Source organism: Phasianus colchicus, chromosome 1, assembly GCF_987193195.1.
Source record: "Phasianus colchicus chromosome 1, bPhaCol1.hap1.1, whole genome shotgun sequence".
Lineage (NCBI taxonomy): Eukaryota > Metazoa > Chordata > Aves > Galliformes > Phasianidae > Phasianus > Phasianus colchicus.
In genome coordinates, this window is record NC_143436.1 from 108601412 (window position 1) to 108616676 (window position 15265).

At 36.5% G+C, this 15265-nt stretch overlaps 1 protein-coding gene across 1 annotated transcript in view; it reads right to left on the reverse strand.

Moving 5' to 3' along the window:
- Positions 1-245: 245 nt before the first annotated feature.
- HLCS (holocarboxylase synthetase) overlaps positions 246-15265 on the reverse strand; it is a 115704-nt gene continuing 100684 nt past the window's right edge. Inside the window, exons 7-11 of the mRNA XM_031612662.2 lie at positions 11087-11154; positions 9918-10078; positions 6613-6727; positions 2375-2588; positions 246-1942 (exon numbers count right to left, since the gene is read on the reverse strand). Of these exons, the coding sequence (XP_031468522.2) occupies positions 1774-1942; positions 2375-2588; positions 6613-6727; positions 9918-10078; positions 11087-11154 (727 nt within the window). The 3' untranslated portion in view covers positions 246-1773. The remainder of the gene's footprint in view (positions 1943-2374; positions 2589-6612; positions 6728-9917; positions 10079-11086; positions 11155-15265) is intronic.

Below are 15265 nucleotides of genomic sequence, written 5' to 3' on the forward strand. Positions count from 1 at the left end.
CCAAAGCAGTTTTGAAAGCATCTGGGGTGAAAAAGGAAAAATTGGCAATCTTGTGCATCATTTCAGCTAAGCCAATTAACAGCTGTCTACACTACCCTGTACAATTCTAGGAAATACTGGTGTGCAGTCATGTTTGACACAGATCACAAGGGGAAACAAAACAGCAGGGGACAGACAACCAGGCACACACACAGATATATTGCGATATGGAGCGTAAAATCCCAAGTGTGAGAGGGACAACTTAATTTCTAGCACTTGCTGCCAAACCACCTAAAACCTAATATGTGAGGATTACTGTAAATTACCATTACAGACTAGCTTCTTTGCTTTAAGACTTCTTGGCTTTGTAACTGAAACAATCTACTAACAAGTTCAGATTGTTTATGAGGTGAACTTTAACCTAAAAAACCCTTTTCTGGCTAGTAGACAAAAGTGCTTTGTAGAAGCCAATCTGGCTGATCCAACTTTAGTAGGGACAAGGTACATAATAAGTGGTGCTTCCTACTAGAGGAAATGAAACCAGCCACATCACACCTATGATAAACTTCTTATTTGAGAGAGCCATTTGAAGTGCTCTGTGGCCAGACAAAATGCAAAGTCGTCTGGCACAGGAGAGAAACCCGATAAGCTGTCTATCACACAGCAGCTCCCACATGCCTACCTCTTGATGCTTTCCAATGAGACCAAGCTGTTACACCTAACCCAGAACTGTGCGGCCAGCCCCAAAAGCAAGCATCCTCCTAGTCAGCAGATGCCAAACCTTGTTTTCAGTGGTTAGCAGAAAAAACAGTTGCCCGCTTTGGGAAAGGGATTGGAGAAAAGAGAAGCAATGGAAGAGAATTTGGACATAAGTAACTTTATGTTTTATCATTTCCAGCGGAGTGATTGATGTAGGGATCTTAAGATTGGGACATCTTCTCTTATTCGCTTACCTTCATGACTATTATAGTGATGAACCTGTATAAGGTACTGAAATCAGAAGCTATACTTGTCATGACCCCCAGAGGGCTATTCTTGCAGGGCTAAACCCTTTCAGAACACTGATTTAAAGGAGACATGAGATGATTCGCTTAGATCCAATTGGCTAAGAAGAGCAGGCTAAAAATAAATCGGCTTAACCAACCATAGTTCTTAAGAGTTGATGGAAGACTCTCCAAAAACTCAAGGCAGCCATGACAGAGTTGCATACCTGTGACCAAAGCACAGTATGTGAATTGTTGTATGTGTTCATGTGGAGAACCAAGTCAGCAAGGATCTACTTAGACCTGAATCTAAATACGGTGTTAAGCCCAGTAATTCAGAAATACATGATGAGCTCTTCCAGATGATTCCACTGCAGACAGTGCAAAAACCAGAATCTAGTTAAAATGTAAATACTTCATTGTGCTAAAGCACAATAAAAATACAGACACCTGAAAACAAAATCTTTAGCCACTTCAGTTTCTCACAGTGAGTAATTGAAGAAAAAGTTCTGTTCATTGCACAGTATTCTGTTGAAATCAGAGTCCGTTAAAAGAATATACGCTTAGAAATAATGGCAACATAGATGAGTTTTTAAGACAATACAGAAAAACGAACACCTTCATCAAAAAGATAATTAACTCTTATTAAACCACTGAAGTTATACATCTCAAAGAACAAAAGACATCACAAATAGGAAGAAGAAAACCAAACAAACAAACCATCAAATACTCTTCCCTCTTCTACACAAGCTTAGCTACTTGGTATTGAATAGTAAAGAACCTCCTTTTGTGTTGTGAACTCTGAGAACTATTAATGCTTTGGGATTATGAGGTTTTTCAGCATATCAAAAGAGTTGCCGTCTGGATGCACAGACTCTACACCTTTGCCTTCTTCATGAACTTGAAGGAATCCATAATCATCAATCCCAACTATCCATGCCAACGGGCCCTCCTCATTGTGCAGACGAACCTGCTTACCACTGCAGATAGAGAAAATCAGACAGTTATGAATTAATTGACTGCACAAACAATTGAAAAAATAACTTGGAGGACTACTGTCTAGTAGAATATTTTTGCATCTCACTTAACAGTTAATCCTTTTTTTCTTTCAATTTTGGTGAAAGACCAAAAGACGATGAGTACAGCAGCTTCATTGTTAGCTACACAAATCAAAACCATTCTATACTCCTTTTTTAATTATTTTTTCAAATGATACATGTTAAATACCTACATATGTTCTTTAACCTACCCATCACTTTTACTGTTTTTAGTCTTACCTACAGTATCACATCCTACTTAGGAATGCACTTCAGTTAAGTTTCAAAGGCAATCTAGTAGAACACTTAAAATGGAAGACAAAACATCCATGAGTTACCTCTAAAAAGAATGTTGGAGAAAAACATTATGCTCACCTGTGTACCCAGTACTTGTAATAACGAGGAAGAACTCCATTGGGCCCTTTCTCCTGAAAAATATCTATAAGCCTCTCTAGCACAGTTACAGTTCTTGCAATAAGGCAGTCTGCAGTTAAAGCTTTCAGATTTGTCCCCTCTTCCTTATTAAATTTTGTGATGAGGTCATTGATGCATATGGTGGGGTTGCTGTTATTCACATTAAATCCAAAACCTGAAGAAGACAAACCAAAAGAACAGCATAGCATCTGTAACCATGAATATTCTGTTACCATCAAAATGTTTGTACTTCATTTAGCTAATAGATATAATAGAATCACAGAATCACAGAATGATTATCTTTGAGGATTTTACCAGTATTTCTTCAGTCTTTTACATCTTTTAAACTCCCTACTTGCACAATTACAAATTGCAGTGCAGATTTTGTTTATTATCCTTAAAAGTGTCTCCTCAAAACTGTGGAAGCAAATCCAGCACAGATCTTTCAATAAAAGATTATCCTATCACAAGGTTTAGGTTTAGGAAGACATTAAGTGGTAACTTGTATAATATCCAAGTGAGAAATTCTTTTACTTACTGGAAGTTGACAGCTAACTGAGAGCAAGTCATTGATCATACCCTCAGACGGAGTTTTACCTTTCAGTCTAAATGTAATTAAGATTATTTTTTGTTTACTACAGATAGCTGATTTCATTTTCTGAAAATTAAGCCTTGTTATTCAGCTGACAGCTTTGTTTGGTTTGCTGTGAAAAACCCAGAAGATTAACGTTTGCTGTGCTAGTCTCCAGTTTGCTTAATCTATTTCACCACAGCGTATCTTTTAGAAGCCTCAAGTCTCTCACTGAGATTTCTCCAGCTAGAATAACTGGCGTTTGGCAGAACGCCTTTCTGATTTAAATGTGGCTCTTGGGACCTTTTTTGCAGCCTGCTGAAACAGGCTTTGAGGGATGTAAAGAAATATATTGTATTACCTGTTTATTTTTTTTCCTAATAATTTGGACTTTTCTTTCCTCAGATATTTATGATAAAACACCAGTCCTGTCAATCAAGTTTGCACCTCCATCTGTTGGAAGGTCCAGATGTGTTGCTTTGTAAATTTGCTATCAGAGACTATTCTTATATGTTGTTAATTTTTATTTACTATGAGGAGAAGGATCTCTTCATCAAAAATAAGTGTTTGACTTCTAACTCATAAAAGAATGCATAAAAGAAAGTCTCAGTAACAAATACCAAGATATCAATCCCACTGAAAGATGGAGAAATGTATTACCAGGAAGAGAACTAACTGGAAAAAATAATGTGTCATGCCAGGAGACCACAACTCAACTATTTAAACTCAAGTACAGTACAAGAAGATTCAAACATAATACAAGTGAAGAAGGAATGACAGTAGTCATTATGATGTGGTTTTTATTGTCAGGCTGCATAATGTGGCCTTTAAGTCCATCTGCAGACTAACAGCACTCAGGTGTGCCCATATGAAGATCGCTGATGACACATCCAAAAACTGAAATGGACATGAAAAACACAATGAGATGATGAGCTCAGCTGACGCAGTAGCATCTGAGAATAAGTCTATTGGCTGGAATGTATAAAGCTAATGTGAAAAATATTAGGTGCACAGACACCTTCTCTTCGCCCATGTGAGAAGGGTAAAAAATTAACATTTAACACTGACCTTGTGGTATGTTATGTGGCTAACACAACTTTCAATTCAAGGGCAAGCACTGGCTTGAACATCTGTGCATTGCTTTCCTCTATTCCACACAGCCATGCCCTAGCTGCACAGTGAAGAGACAGAGTTTCTGCAGGCCAAGCACACTAGCTGTTTCTTTCAACTCAATTATATTTGGCTACCTACATCTGTTCTGAATCTGGCCCCTACACCAATGAAGAAAATTCTATAGAACTCCTCTTCCAAAAGTCTTCCAAGAAAAAAAAAATTGTTTTTTTGCTCTTTTTCATAAAAATGTGAACATGAACTGAGCCATCTGCGAGGCCTCAAGCACACGGTACAGGTGAAAAGGCAGGTTTGTTTCTTGTCTGCTTCTTCTCAGGCACTTCTCAAAGCAGTGAAGGCAAATAGATGACCTGTGATTTTCATCATTATCATCAGAGAATACTCTTTATTAGTGCTAAAAATCAGGTTAGGAAAGGAATCTGCAGGACTACAGAAAGAGGATTTGACAGGGATCTTTTGGAAAGAGTCCAGCGGAGGGCCACAAAGATGATGAAGGCCCTGGAGCATCTCCTCTATGAAGAAAGGCTAAGTGAACTGAAGTTTCTCTGTTTAGCCTTGAGAAAAGAAGACCAAGAGGGGACCAGATCCAGGTTTATAAATATCTAAGGTGTGGCGGGCAGAGTGGTGAGGTCAGACTGTTTTCAGCAGTGTGTGGAGACAGGACAAGGGGAAATGGCCAGAAACTGGAGCATAGGAAGTTCCGCACAGATGTGCACAAAGAACTTCTTTACGGTGAGGTGACGGAGCACTGGAACAGGCTGCCCAGGGAGGTTGTGGAGTCTCCTTCTCTGGAGATATTCAAGACCCGCCTGGACACCTACTTGTGTGACCTGGTGTAGGGAACCTGCTTTGGCAGGGGGGTTGGACTCAATGATCTCTGGAGGTCCTTTCCAACCCCTACGATTCTGTGATTCTGTGATTCCATGAAGAGGATGACCTCTTCGGCTTTCCTGTTGTGTAAGACTGATCTCACTTCTACTACTAACACAAGAAGTTAGATGCCACAAGTCACACTTACTGCCCTCAGTGTCATCACTGAAATGATGGAAACAATCCTTGGAGTAGCATATGAAAAGTAATTTTCTTTGGGCTGCAATGTTTTAAGATTTAAAGCTGATGAAAATGTATGTTTTTGTTTATACTTCAGACCTATAATCACTAAAATGACACCTATGGACATCAGATAGAATGCACACAGTACATTTCCATTTGAATTTGAATGTTCTGGTGTTTACGATAAGCAGCTCAATGTGCAAAGCTAACCTATAATATGTAAAGAAATAATTGATATGATGAACTGTTTTTTCATCCATTTTTACTTTTCTTACATTAATCAGCTCAGGCTCTGGGAAAACATATGGAAGCAGTAAATGGTTGATGGAGCACAGAGAGACTCTTACTAGTGTCTCAGAGCAACATTCCACTCTGTACATGCAGATTATCTACAAAATGAGGATATAAAAATTAAATAGAAAATTTTATGGCTAGGCATGTATCACAGAAGAAGCTGGTGACTATTTCAACTTTTTTGCTTGTTTGCACCTTAAAATTTACAGCATCTTGACATAAATAGTGTCAGGTTCATATTTTCTTTGCAATACATTTTACTTATATATCATGCTATATAAAATATAAAACAAAAAATCATCTTACTTAATCTTTAACATTTGCTAAGGAACTTGCACTCATTTTTTAGACACATCACAGATAACTGTTTTTGGAAACAGATTAGAGTTTCTGCTGGCAGATATTTAAGCACCTGTGATGGAACTGTGCTGCTGCTTATTAGGGAAAGAATCTTCCTTACCAAATATAGCCAAATATAGCCAGAATTTATAGCCTTTTTGGAACAGGTTTTGCTGCGTGTAGGAATTAAACTTCCAGATGAACAAAATGTCTGCTATTTCTTGTCCTGTCCCTCTCAGCCTTTCCAGCTACTTAGCAAATTTGACTTTTTCTGAGAACTAAAGAAAGGGATTAATTAATCAAATCATTAATCTGCTACTGCTTCACTGGCAACATTCCAATTTCTGGAAAGATATCAACAAAAACATGTTACAAATGAATTTAAAAGGGATGAAAGGTGAAATGAAAACATTACTATATGTACATAGCTCTTCTCCCAATCTAAAAGGCATGTTATTTACTTATCCTTATTTGTCAGTTGCAAAAAAAAAAAAAAAAAACTAAAAAGAATTAGTAATTCCTATTACTTTTGCAATACATCAAGGAGGACATTTTGCCTTCCTCTTGTAATGCTCTTTCTTTGAACCCCACTACACCAGCTCAGATGCTTGCATTCATGTTTTCCTTGTCACGCATATGGAATTATTAAGATGTATGAAAACATTTACTTATGTGCTTTCTTTTGATTGAACATTGTACTTCATTTCTGTATGCCTGCTGTCACTACTTATTCTCATCATTTGAACTAATAAAGACATTAGCAACAAATTTCTTTAGGAAAAAAGAAAGAAGTCTGAAAATAGACATTTACCAATAAGTATATGAAATGTTGTTTCAATAAGTGTAGAGGTTACCAGAACTCCACCAAGCTTCATAAGATCACTGTAATAAATATCATTTGGCCATTTTACTCGCAGGTCAATATCCTAAAGAAACAAAAACATACACATTTAGAAACACTTTGCTCTCTGATACTATTAGAAGAACATGATTCATTTATCACTCCATATTCTATATTTTCTGTACGTCTTTGCCAAACTGAATGTGATACTTTCAGCTCTTCATAATAAGAACCTTTTCAGGTGTTGCACAACTGATACTAAAAAGCCACAATAACATGGTTACATGTTTTATTAAGGAGGTTGGTAGCTGTCAGAGAAAAGTTTCTATTAAGTTAAAAAAGTAAGGTGGATAATAATGGCTTAGAGCAACCAAAAGGAGGACAAACGGTACTAAAGATTTATTGTGTCAAAATCATGAGGTCTTACAGAATTCACTTACTTCGTTCATTAGGCCCTATTAAGGATTTAAAGGATATGTTCAAGAAAGATGCAAACTGTGTCAGCACATGTGGAAAACTACAGATCAAGTGATGAGAGTAAATTCACAGTAATATCAATGCTAGACTTGAGGATCTTTGCAGAAACTAGGCAAGGAGACAATGCCATTTTGAACACCAGAAAGGAAATTTAGCAGACAGGAGAAATTCCAGTTCACAGCTACATAAATACTTTAGTAACGTCCTTAATACATTCACGCGTTCGGCAGCTATGCTCAAGCAATACCATGGAGCTGGAAACACAAACTGTGCTGTATAACACCATTCCAGCGCAATAGAGAAGTTTTTGTTGAAACTACAGAACTGAACTGAACCTTGCACCGGCTACTTAAACACAAAAAGAAAGCAAATGTGCTTCCTGTAGTTTGAAAAACTGCATATGACCATATCCCAAGAGGCAAATTATGGGAGGTGCTCCAGGACTACAAGAGTCACATTCCCTCCTATTGTAGATTATGAAATCCCTTTACAGGATGTGTGAAAACTGCACCTGGGTTCATGTCCACTTTTCTGACAGATTTAAAGGCCAGAGAGGAGTCCATTATACATACATGGACAGGAAATACTAACTGATTTCGCTATCAAAGCATTTTAAGAGAATATCACCAATTCATATTTGTTATCGAAAACAACTCTTGACACTGAGAAAGCTTTCATAGACATATGCCACAGTTAAACAGTATTATCAGTGCTAAGACATCTTCTGACAGTAACCAAAGGACAGCTCTCCAGTCTTTCTGCAAAAGAATGGCAATATGCTCAGTAGATCTTATTTAAGGAAAACATACACCTGTAAGACACCACGCACCAGCATTGCAACTGACGCCACTAAGAAGCATGAAAAATAATCTAGTCAATGGTGTATTTAATGATGCAAAGTACACAGTAAAGACTTGTGTTGTTTGCCACAAAACAAGGCTCTGCACAAATATCAATATGTCACAGAAATGATGGGAAAGTCACAGTGGGAATGAAGCATGTTCTTAATTTCCTTTATAGAGAGAAGTTTACGCTGTTCTCAGAATGGGAAAGTAAAACACTCTCTGAATGTGAGCTTGTTTGAATTTGCAGCACTAACGTATGATAGTAAAACTTACAATTGAAACTGTCATGTTTTCTCAAAAAGAGCCCAGAACAAAAACCTCAATCTCGGCCTACTTAGAGCTGCAAACATTCATGACAGAATCCTAAAAACAATGGCTGGCTGATAAACTGAGACACATGTATTTTATATCTGCGTATGGAAATCCTGACATGGATTTTGGGGATAGTGAACCACATTAAATTGTGTTAAAGTAATATTAAGATTCTTACATACGCCCACGGAGGTATGGAAATTTAGAGGTAAGAATGAAACCACTTTTCTAAATTAGCCCATTGTTTTCAGCTGCTGTGCTATGTCTATTCATCCGACACTGAGAAAAACCAAGTGATACTCAAGTCCAAAGGGGAAATTTAAGCTTTGAGTTTCAGATAAATCTTTGAATTTGCTTGCTTTAATGTATTTGAGTCTGGACCCTCAACGTTATTTTAATCCATTGTCTTGTGTGTGATTTACTGGGGGAGGGAAAGATGGGATGGGACATCACAACAAGAGAATTCAATCCTCTCAATTATGTATACTGGAAGATTTTTTTAATATGTGTTTCTCTTCTGTCAAAGAGATTGAGTTAGCTCTGCCTTGGATATCAAGCTACTGGGAAGACAGAAAGTCTCCAAGTAAGTTTGGTACCACAATATCTACATTATTAGTTCACATTATATTTATATTAACACTTAGTATGTCAGTCATATTATTCATCTAGAATGGAATAAAATAGAATAAAAAGACACAGGTAGGCATATAGAAGCAAAAACACCTCCACTCCTAAATTAACTCCTTCTCCAGTCAGACTCATATTTTGTAAAACTAACCCTTGTCCCTTCCATTTTAAATGGTTAAATTATTCACTCCAGCCAAATACTTCATACTGTAAATTTTAGCCTGAAGCATTTTGCTTTTATAGTCAAGTTATGAAGCACTGAAGTTAGAAGGTTTTAATAGAAAGGCTGACAGACCCTAAACTACAGCAAAGCTACTGGGTGCCACTATAATAAAGTTCATGTGTAAATGTGTATAAGTCATTGATTTTCTGTAATATAGGAAACATATGCTTTAGTTAACTACTTCTGTAAAATACCAAAGTTTTATAGTTAGCAAATATTAGGAAATGGTAACATTAAAAAGGAGATATATGAGGTGCTGAAGAAGACTGGTTCTTCATTTTAATACTGATGACAGGACACTTGATTCCCTCTTGAGAGCAATACTCCTAAGTTCTTGCCTTAGAAATCAGTTTTCAACCTTAAACAAGAGTTGGAAAAATCCTTTAAAAGGGATAAAGCGACCACTGAAACAGCACTGACAAAAAAAGCAGAAAAGGATTTGTCGATTTTATTCGTTTTTCCTTCCTCTCACTTCCCCTGCTACTCCAGAACCAAAACAAATTAACTCAATTGTTAGACAAACAAAAATGACATTTTCATTTTAAGATTGAATCTTAAGTTTTGCCAGATTATGAGAGAAGTGAGGGTAGTATACTCAGCTCAATAAAAGACAGTACTTGCCATATGCATACTAGATTTCTTAGAACATATAAACAGTCAAGTACGTATAAACTTACTACTGTTGTTCACCACTGTATTAGCGTTGTGTCATTCAATGTATAGAAGACACACTAAAAATCAGATTTTAATGAAAATAGAAACAAATTTTGAGATTAATTAAAATGAGATACCTCATATCCTGGTAATGATCTAACCGACTCTACCATTGCCAAGGACACTAGGTGTTGAATAAAAGGAATTCTCTGGCCCAAATTGGAATGTAGAGGAATTGTGATATGTAAAGTGGATAGTGCACAACCAATGGGACTGAGCCAAACATTTCCACCACGACCTGGGGAGGGGGAGAAAAAAATTAACTTCAACACAAGAAAAAAAACGTTAATACAAACATCACTTTGTTAATGTAGATAACTACATGAGAGAAAGATTCATCAGTACCCACCTCAGAACATACGGTTAAGTCCTGTAAAGAAGTTTCCAAACTAATTTTGAAAGAAAATGTTTTAAGTGTTTAAGTCTTTAAGTTTAAAGACACAAAAACAAGCAGGTTGTTTAATGTGCATGCTGCTACTTGGTTTCCTAGAATGTCTTAAATGACTTGTTTCCAATATTTTCCTGGTATTGGGTAACAAACACTTTCCAAATAATATCGCTTTGTTTAAGTAAAGAAGTATTTGTGAAGATATTTTGAGTGTGTCTACAAATCCATCCATACAGTGAATCATCTTGACACAAGCTAGATTTCAGCCAGAAACTGGTTAATCATCTTCATGTAGATCTATGTTCAGAAGAGCTTATTAGCCAGGGCATTGTGCTTTTGCACCAAACTGAAAGTGACTTTTAAATAAGTGGTAGCATCTTCCAAGGAAAAAGGCAGAACCTGCTTGTATATGCTTGCAAAAGATTGTGAAAGCCCATGTGACATTTTAAGACAGTCCTGCAGACTCAGCAGAACCTCTGTCTCAGAGCAAGTCAAGAACCAGTCTTGTTCCAGTTAAATCAAAAAGGAGTTCTGATTTGGAAGTCTGACTTGTATTACACTAAATGCATAGTGATGGCAGTTTGCATGAGTGCAGAGACTTTTTGGCAGAAACTAGAGGACCACTAAATCATTTCTGCAAAAGCCACCAAACATCCTGAAAATGTTTACTTTGGTCTCTGCTAACTTAGGTTTTGAATTTAAATCCACAATTCAAGCAAGAGAAGAGGACAGTGTTATTCTGTAATTTATTACCAAAAAATACTTATAATGTATCTTTAGTGCAATTATGTGACATTAAAATGTTCTATTCTGTATGTTCAATATGCATTTATTAGAACTTGAAGGAAACTTACTAACCTTTCCCTTGTGTTTGTCGAACAGCGATTGCTATTAAACCCATCTCCTCAGGCAACTTGAACATTAACCTGTCAATTAAGGAAAAAAAAACATGCTTATCAGCTGGAACACTAAGCTACATTCATGAGAATTTAGGTTTAAATATCAGGTAATATTTTACATTAACATTGCACTACCATTTATCCTTTTTCAGTTAATATTTATTCTTGACCAAAAAGCATTAGAATATTTTAAAAAGATTAATTGAAAAATTATCATGTAAAACATTACTGTATCTATTACACTGGAAAAAATTATAGCCAGAGTTCATTCAAGGTGCCTTCCGATAACACACGTTTTGCATTTCTTCACATTTTCTTGAATTGCTTATTTTTTGTGTGTTGCTATCTTCAGTAAGTGACAACTAGCAATTCTAGACATTTGTTTCTACTTAAAGCATTTTTTTTTTCATACTACAGAATATAACAGCAGCAGTTTCTGATTATTTAGAAAACCAATATGGTGGCAATAAAGCAGTTTAAAAGATACACTATCCCCTGAGAACTAATTATGATTTAACTACAGTAAATAAATCTACACCTTCTGAGAGCTCTAGAGAACACTGGCTTATTTTAGGCTTGTGTTCTGCTTTTAAAATAGTTTCACTTAAAAGAATACTAACTTTCCTCTGGGGATAAGTAGAAAGTGCACTTTAACACCACCAAATGAGTCAATGCTAGACTTAAAAAAGAAGAAAAAAAAAAACCTACTGTGAGAACTTTGTTCAAGCTGTTTTAAAACAGATATGAATTGTGCTATGATCCTTCTTCGTTTCACATTTTTGGGAAGAGTTACTTAACAGATAAAATAGATATTCAAGATGGTGCCAGCAAGGCAAACTCAGAGAGAGATTAATAGCCTAAAACTCTACTTCTAATATGGACACAAATATCACGTTGTTCATTCATACAAAAGTGGTCTTGTCTTAGAGATAAGTGCAGCCCAATCCTTCAAAACTATTTTCTCTGAATTTCAGATACATATGAAAAGTGCTTAAAGTTCTGAAATCAAGCATCGCTGAGTGGAAGGGACCAGCTCCAAGCACAAGCATGGCCCCACTGCTCACCAGACAGATATTTTGGCAGACATCATGCTAAGGAACCAGCCAGATGGCCTACCTTGCAGTTTGACATTAGTAACTCAAAGGGCAACATCAATAGCAAGAAGATTCAGAATAGCTTTCAAAGGGTTCACTTGCTTTCATAATGATCAAAATGGTATGCTATTTGAAGACTAAAATAATGCCTGGATTACAAATGTCTTTAATAATTAGAAATGTTTTTGAACCAGAACTAACAGAAGCCTTGACAGACCAGCAAAATTTTTCCACAGGACCACAAAATCAGAAAGATGCTGTCAATAGCAATAGCCAGATCTCTTCAACAATCTCTTTCATTGAGTTACAGTTTGACAATTCATAACTTTGGACACTACAAATTATTTGTCAAGACTATGATCACTAATCTACTGTCAGCATTGAGAAAACATCTCCACTTATGCTGGGATCTAGCAGAAAATCCTAGGCAGCTCTTTATGTCCATGTTGCTTCAGCACTGTCATCTGGGAACAGCATGATTTCAATTACACCAAGTTCATAGCTTTGCAACAAGAAAATCTAATTTAAATTTGGAAGCTCAGTTAAGAAGAGATTACAGGCTTTGTCAAAAAACAATGATTTCTGTTTCTTCTCCATTCATACTTGTTTATAAATAGGAAAAAAAAAAGTAATTTGTTGCCACGATTGGAGGAAAATAATCAAAGCAGGAAAAAAAGTAAGTATAAATCCAAAGCACAGGCTGTAGAACAAAGAGATACGATCAACAGAATGCATGAATGTAGCTATTAGAGGCTTGGCAGCAGGTAACAACTTATTAAACACAAAGACTGAGTTTGTGCTTTTAAGAGTCATGAATATATTCTTCAAGATGGACACAACATGGGGAAGTTGCTAATACCCAGACTGATATAGCAAGAGAGAGAGATTTATTTTTACTATTTCCTGAGATTGTTCTGGGAATATCATGAAGTCTAAGATAGTAAAAGAGAAGAAAACAACACAACCCTCACTCAGCTTCAGGGCTTTGTAAATTGTGTGTGCTTGCTAGGCTTGTTTTTCTGAGAGAAACAACTTGTATTTTCCTTTCCAGAAGGAGAAACTGTACGTGCACTTTTTTGCATTTCGACTTCCCCTCTTTTCTTTCAACTTAATCAGTTGCAGACGTAACTATTTCATTTTCCTGCAAAGTAACTTAATCACAATGTTCACCAAGTTTTTCTCCTAAATTTTTGCCTTCATGAAATTCTCTGTTCTTTATTCTGTTCTGTAACAAAATTGCTCTATAAATTAAGTCAGAAGACCACACTGAAATACAAGAGCAGGAAAACGTGGAACATCTGAAAACAAATTTACCCATTAGGAGAAATATCAGACAGCACTTATATGGCTGCAGATGAAGGCACTTGAATTGTATGTAAATTTTTCTTCTCTGCCTTGGCCATTTTTGTGGGATTTTCCAAAATGTAAGCAAAGCGCTTTTGGTGTGCAAGAATGTTAGAACAGTTGAAATATGAAAACAGATTCTAGCCTAATTTTTATACATCCTGTAACACATAGCATGAGTGCTGTCAAGAGCAATAAACAATACCTAATTACTTAAAAGGAATTTTAAGTCTGAGAATGTATCTGTCTTTATAACTACTCAACACAATGACTTTTCTTTTGACATGAATATTATATGGGAATTGAAACCACAGAAACTATGTTTGAATTATGTTAGCGGCCTGACAACTATAAATTTCATTGATGTTGTGGGTTTAAGGTTGAAATTCTCATTAATGCATCCTGCTGTGTTACAGTATTGCAGAGGTATTACAACAGGCAGCATTACATTCCAGATGTTAAAATACCTGGGCACAAGTGGGTGAGTTATGAACAGATTTCTCCCTTCACTCCAAGTTTCTGAAAATCCCACTTTCAAATAGCTTGTTTGTAACTACTGTTTACACAGGAAATTATAAAATAACATAAAATCTTTCAATGTTTAGTTGAAAGGAAAATAACACATCTTTTGATACGTTTCTTGTACTACTTTGGACAAAAAGGTGGCCTGAACACTTGCCTTACTGCTTTATATCCACTGTTTCTGTTCATTACATCCAGTCTGAAAACAAGCAGTGTTGATGCCCACTAGTATTTTTCCTAAACTCTCCATTGCTCTCCATTTCCTCTTTATAGCACTCAATTGCATGGTGCTGTGTTTGATTCCAGGCTGTGTGTGCTGAAAGGCCTGCCAGAGGGCATGCTGGCCAAGCATAACAGATCTCTCAAGTCCACACTGTATAGACTTTCTTAGTGGCAGCGCTGATATGGGTCCCTCTTCCTTATCTGGAAGCCTGTTTTCAAGAGAACATGAAAACCTGAAGGAACAGCTCAAATATATGCAGTTCTCCTGCAAAGTAGGTGGCAGTCTGATTAAGGGCTGGTGGGCCACAATCTGAGCAGAAGCCAGCACGAATGACATCATGGTGGGAGGGAATTTGTTACAGGCCGAAAGGACAAAGGAGAAAAGTCTTTTTGAACAGCTTGAGAACATCTGCAGATGACAGATCTTGATTCCTATGGGAAACTCTAATCTCCCTGATAACTGATAAAAAGGAAACAGAGTGGGACGCAAGCAATCCAGGTGACTTGTAGAGGGTGCCAAAGGCAAGCTCTTAACATAAATGTTAGGTCAAGTGTGACCAATCTGCAGTATACAGACTGCATGAGGCTCTGAACAGCCAGCAATGCAGCTCCACAGGATTGTAAACTGTTAACATTACTATGATTTTTAGTGTTATTTTTCATGGGTAGATCATGCGTAGCTCGAGTACAGGCAGCATAGGCGACAAGGAATGCTGTGTTATTTTGTAAAATTATTTCATAAGTGAGCACATTCACTGTAGAAGAAATATCCAGAACACTTGTGTGGTGCTGACAAATCTTGTAATTTTCAACATCTCAAAAATCCACAAAAGTATAAAATAATTTGTAATATGCGATATGCTTTTATTTAGCCTTGATCAGTAGTATTAGTTTGATTAGTTTTTAATTAGTGTTTGATTCATGTTTTTGGGAGTACATACATTTGTGAACAACTT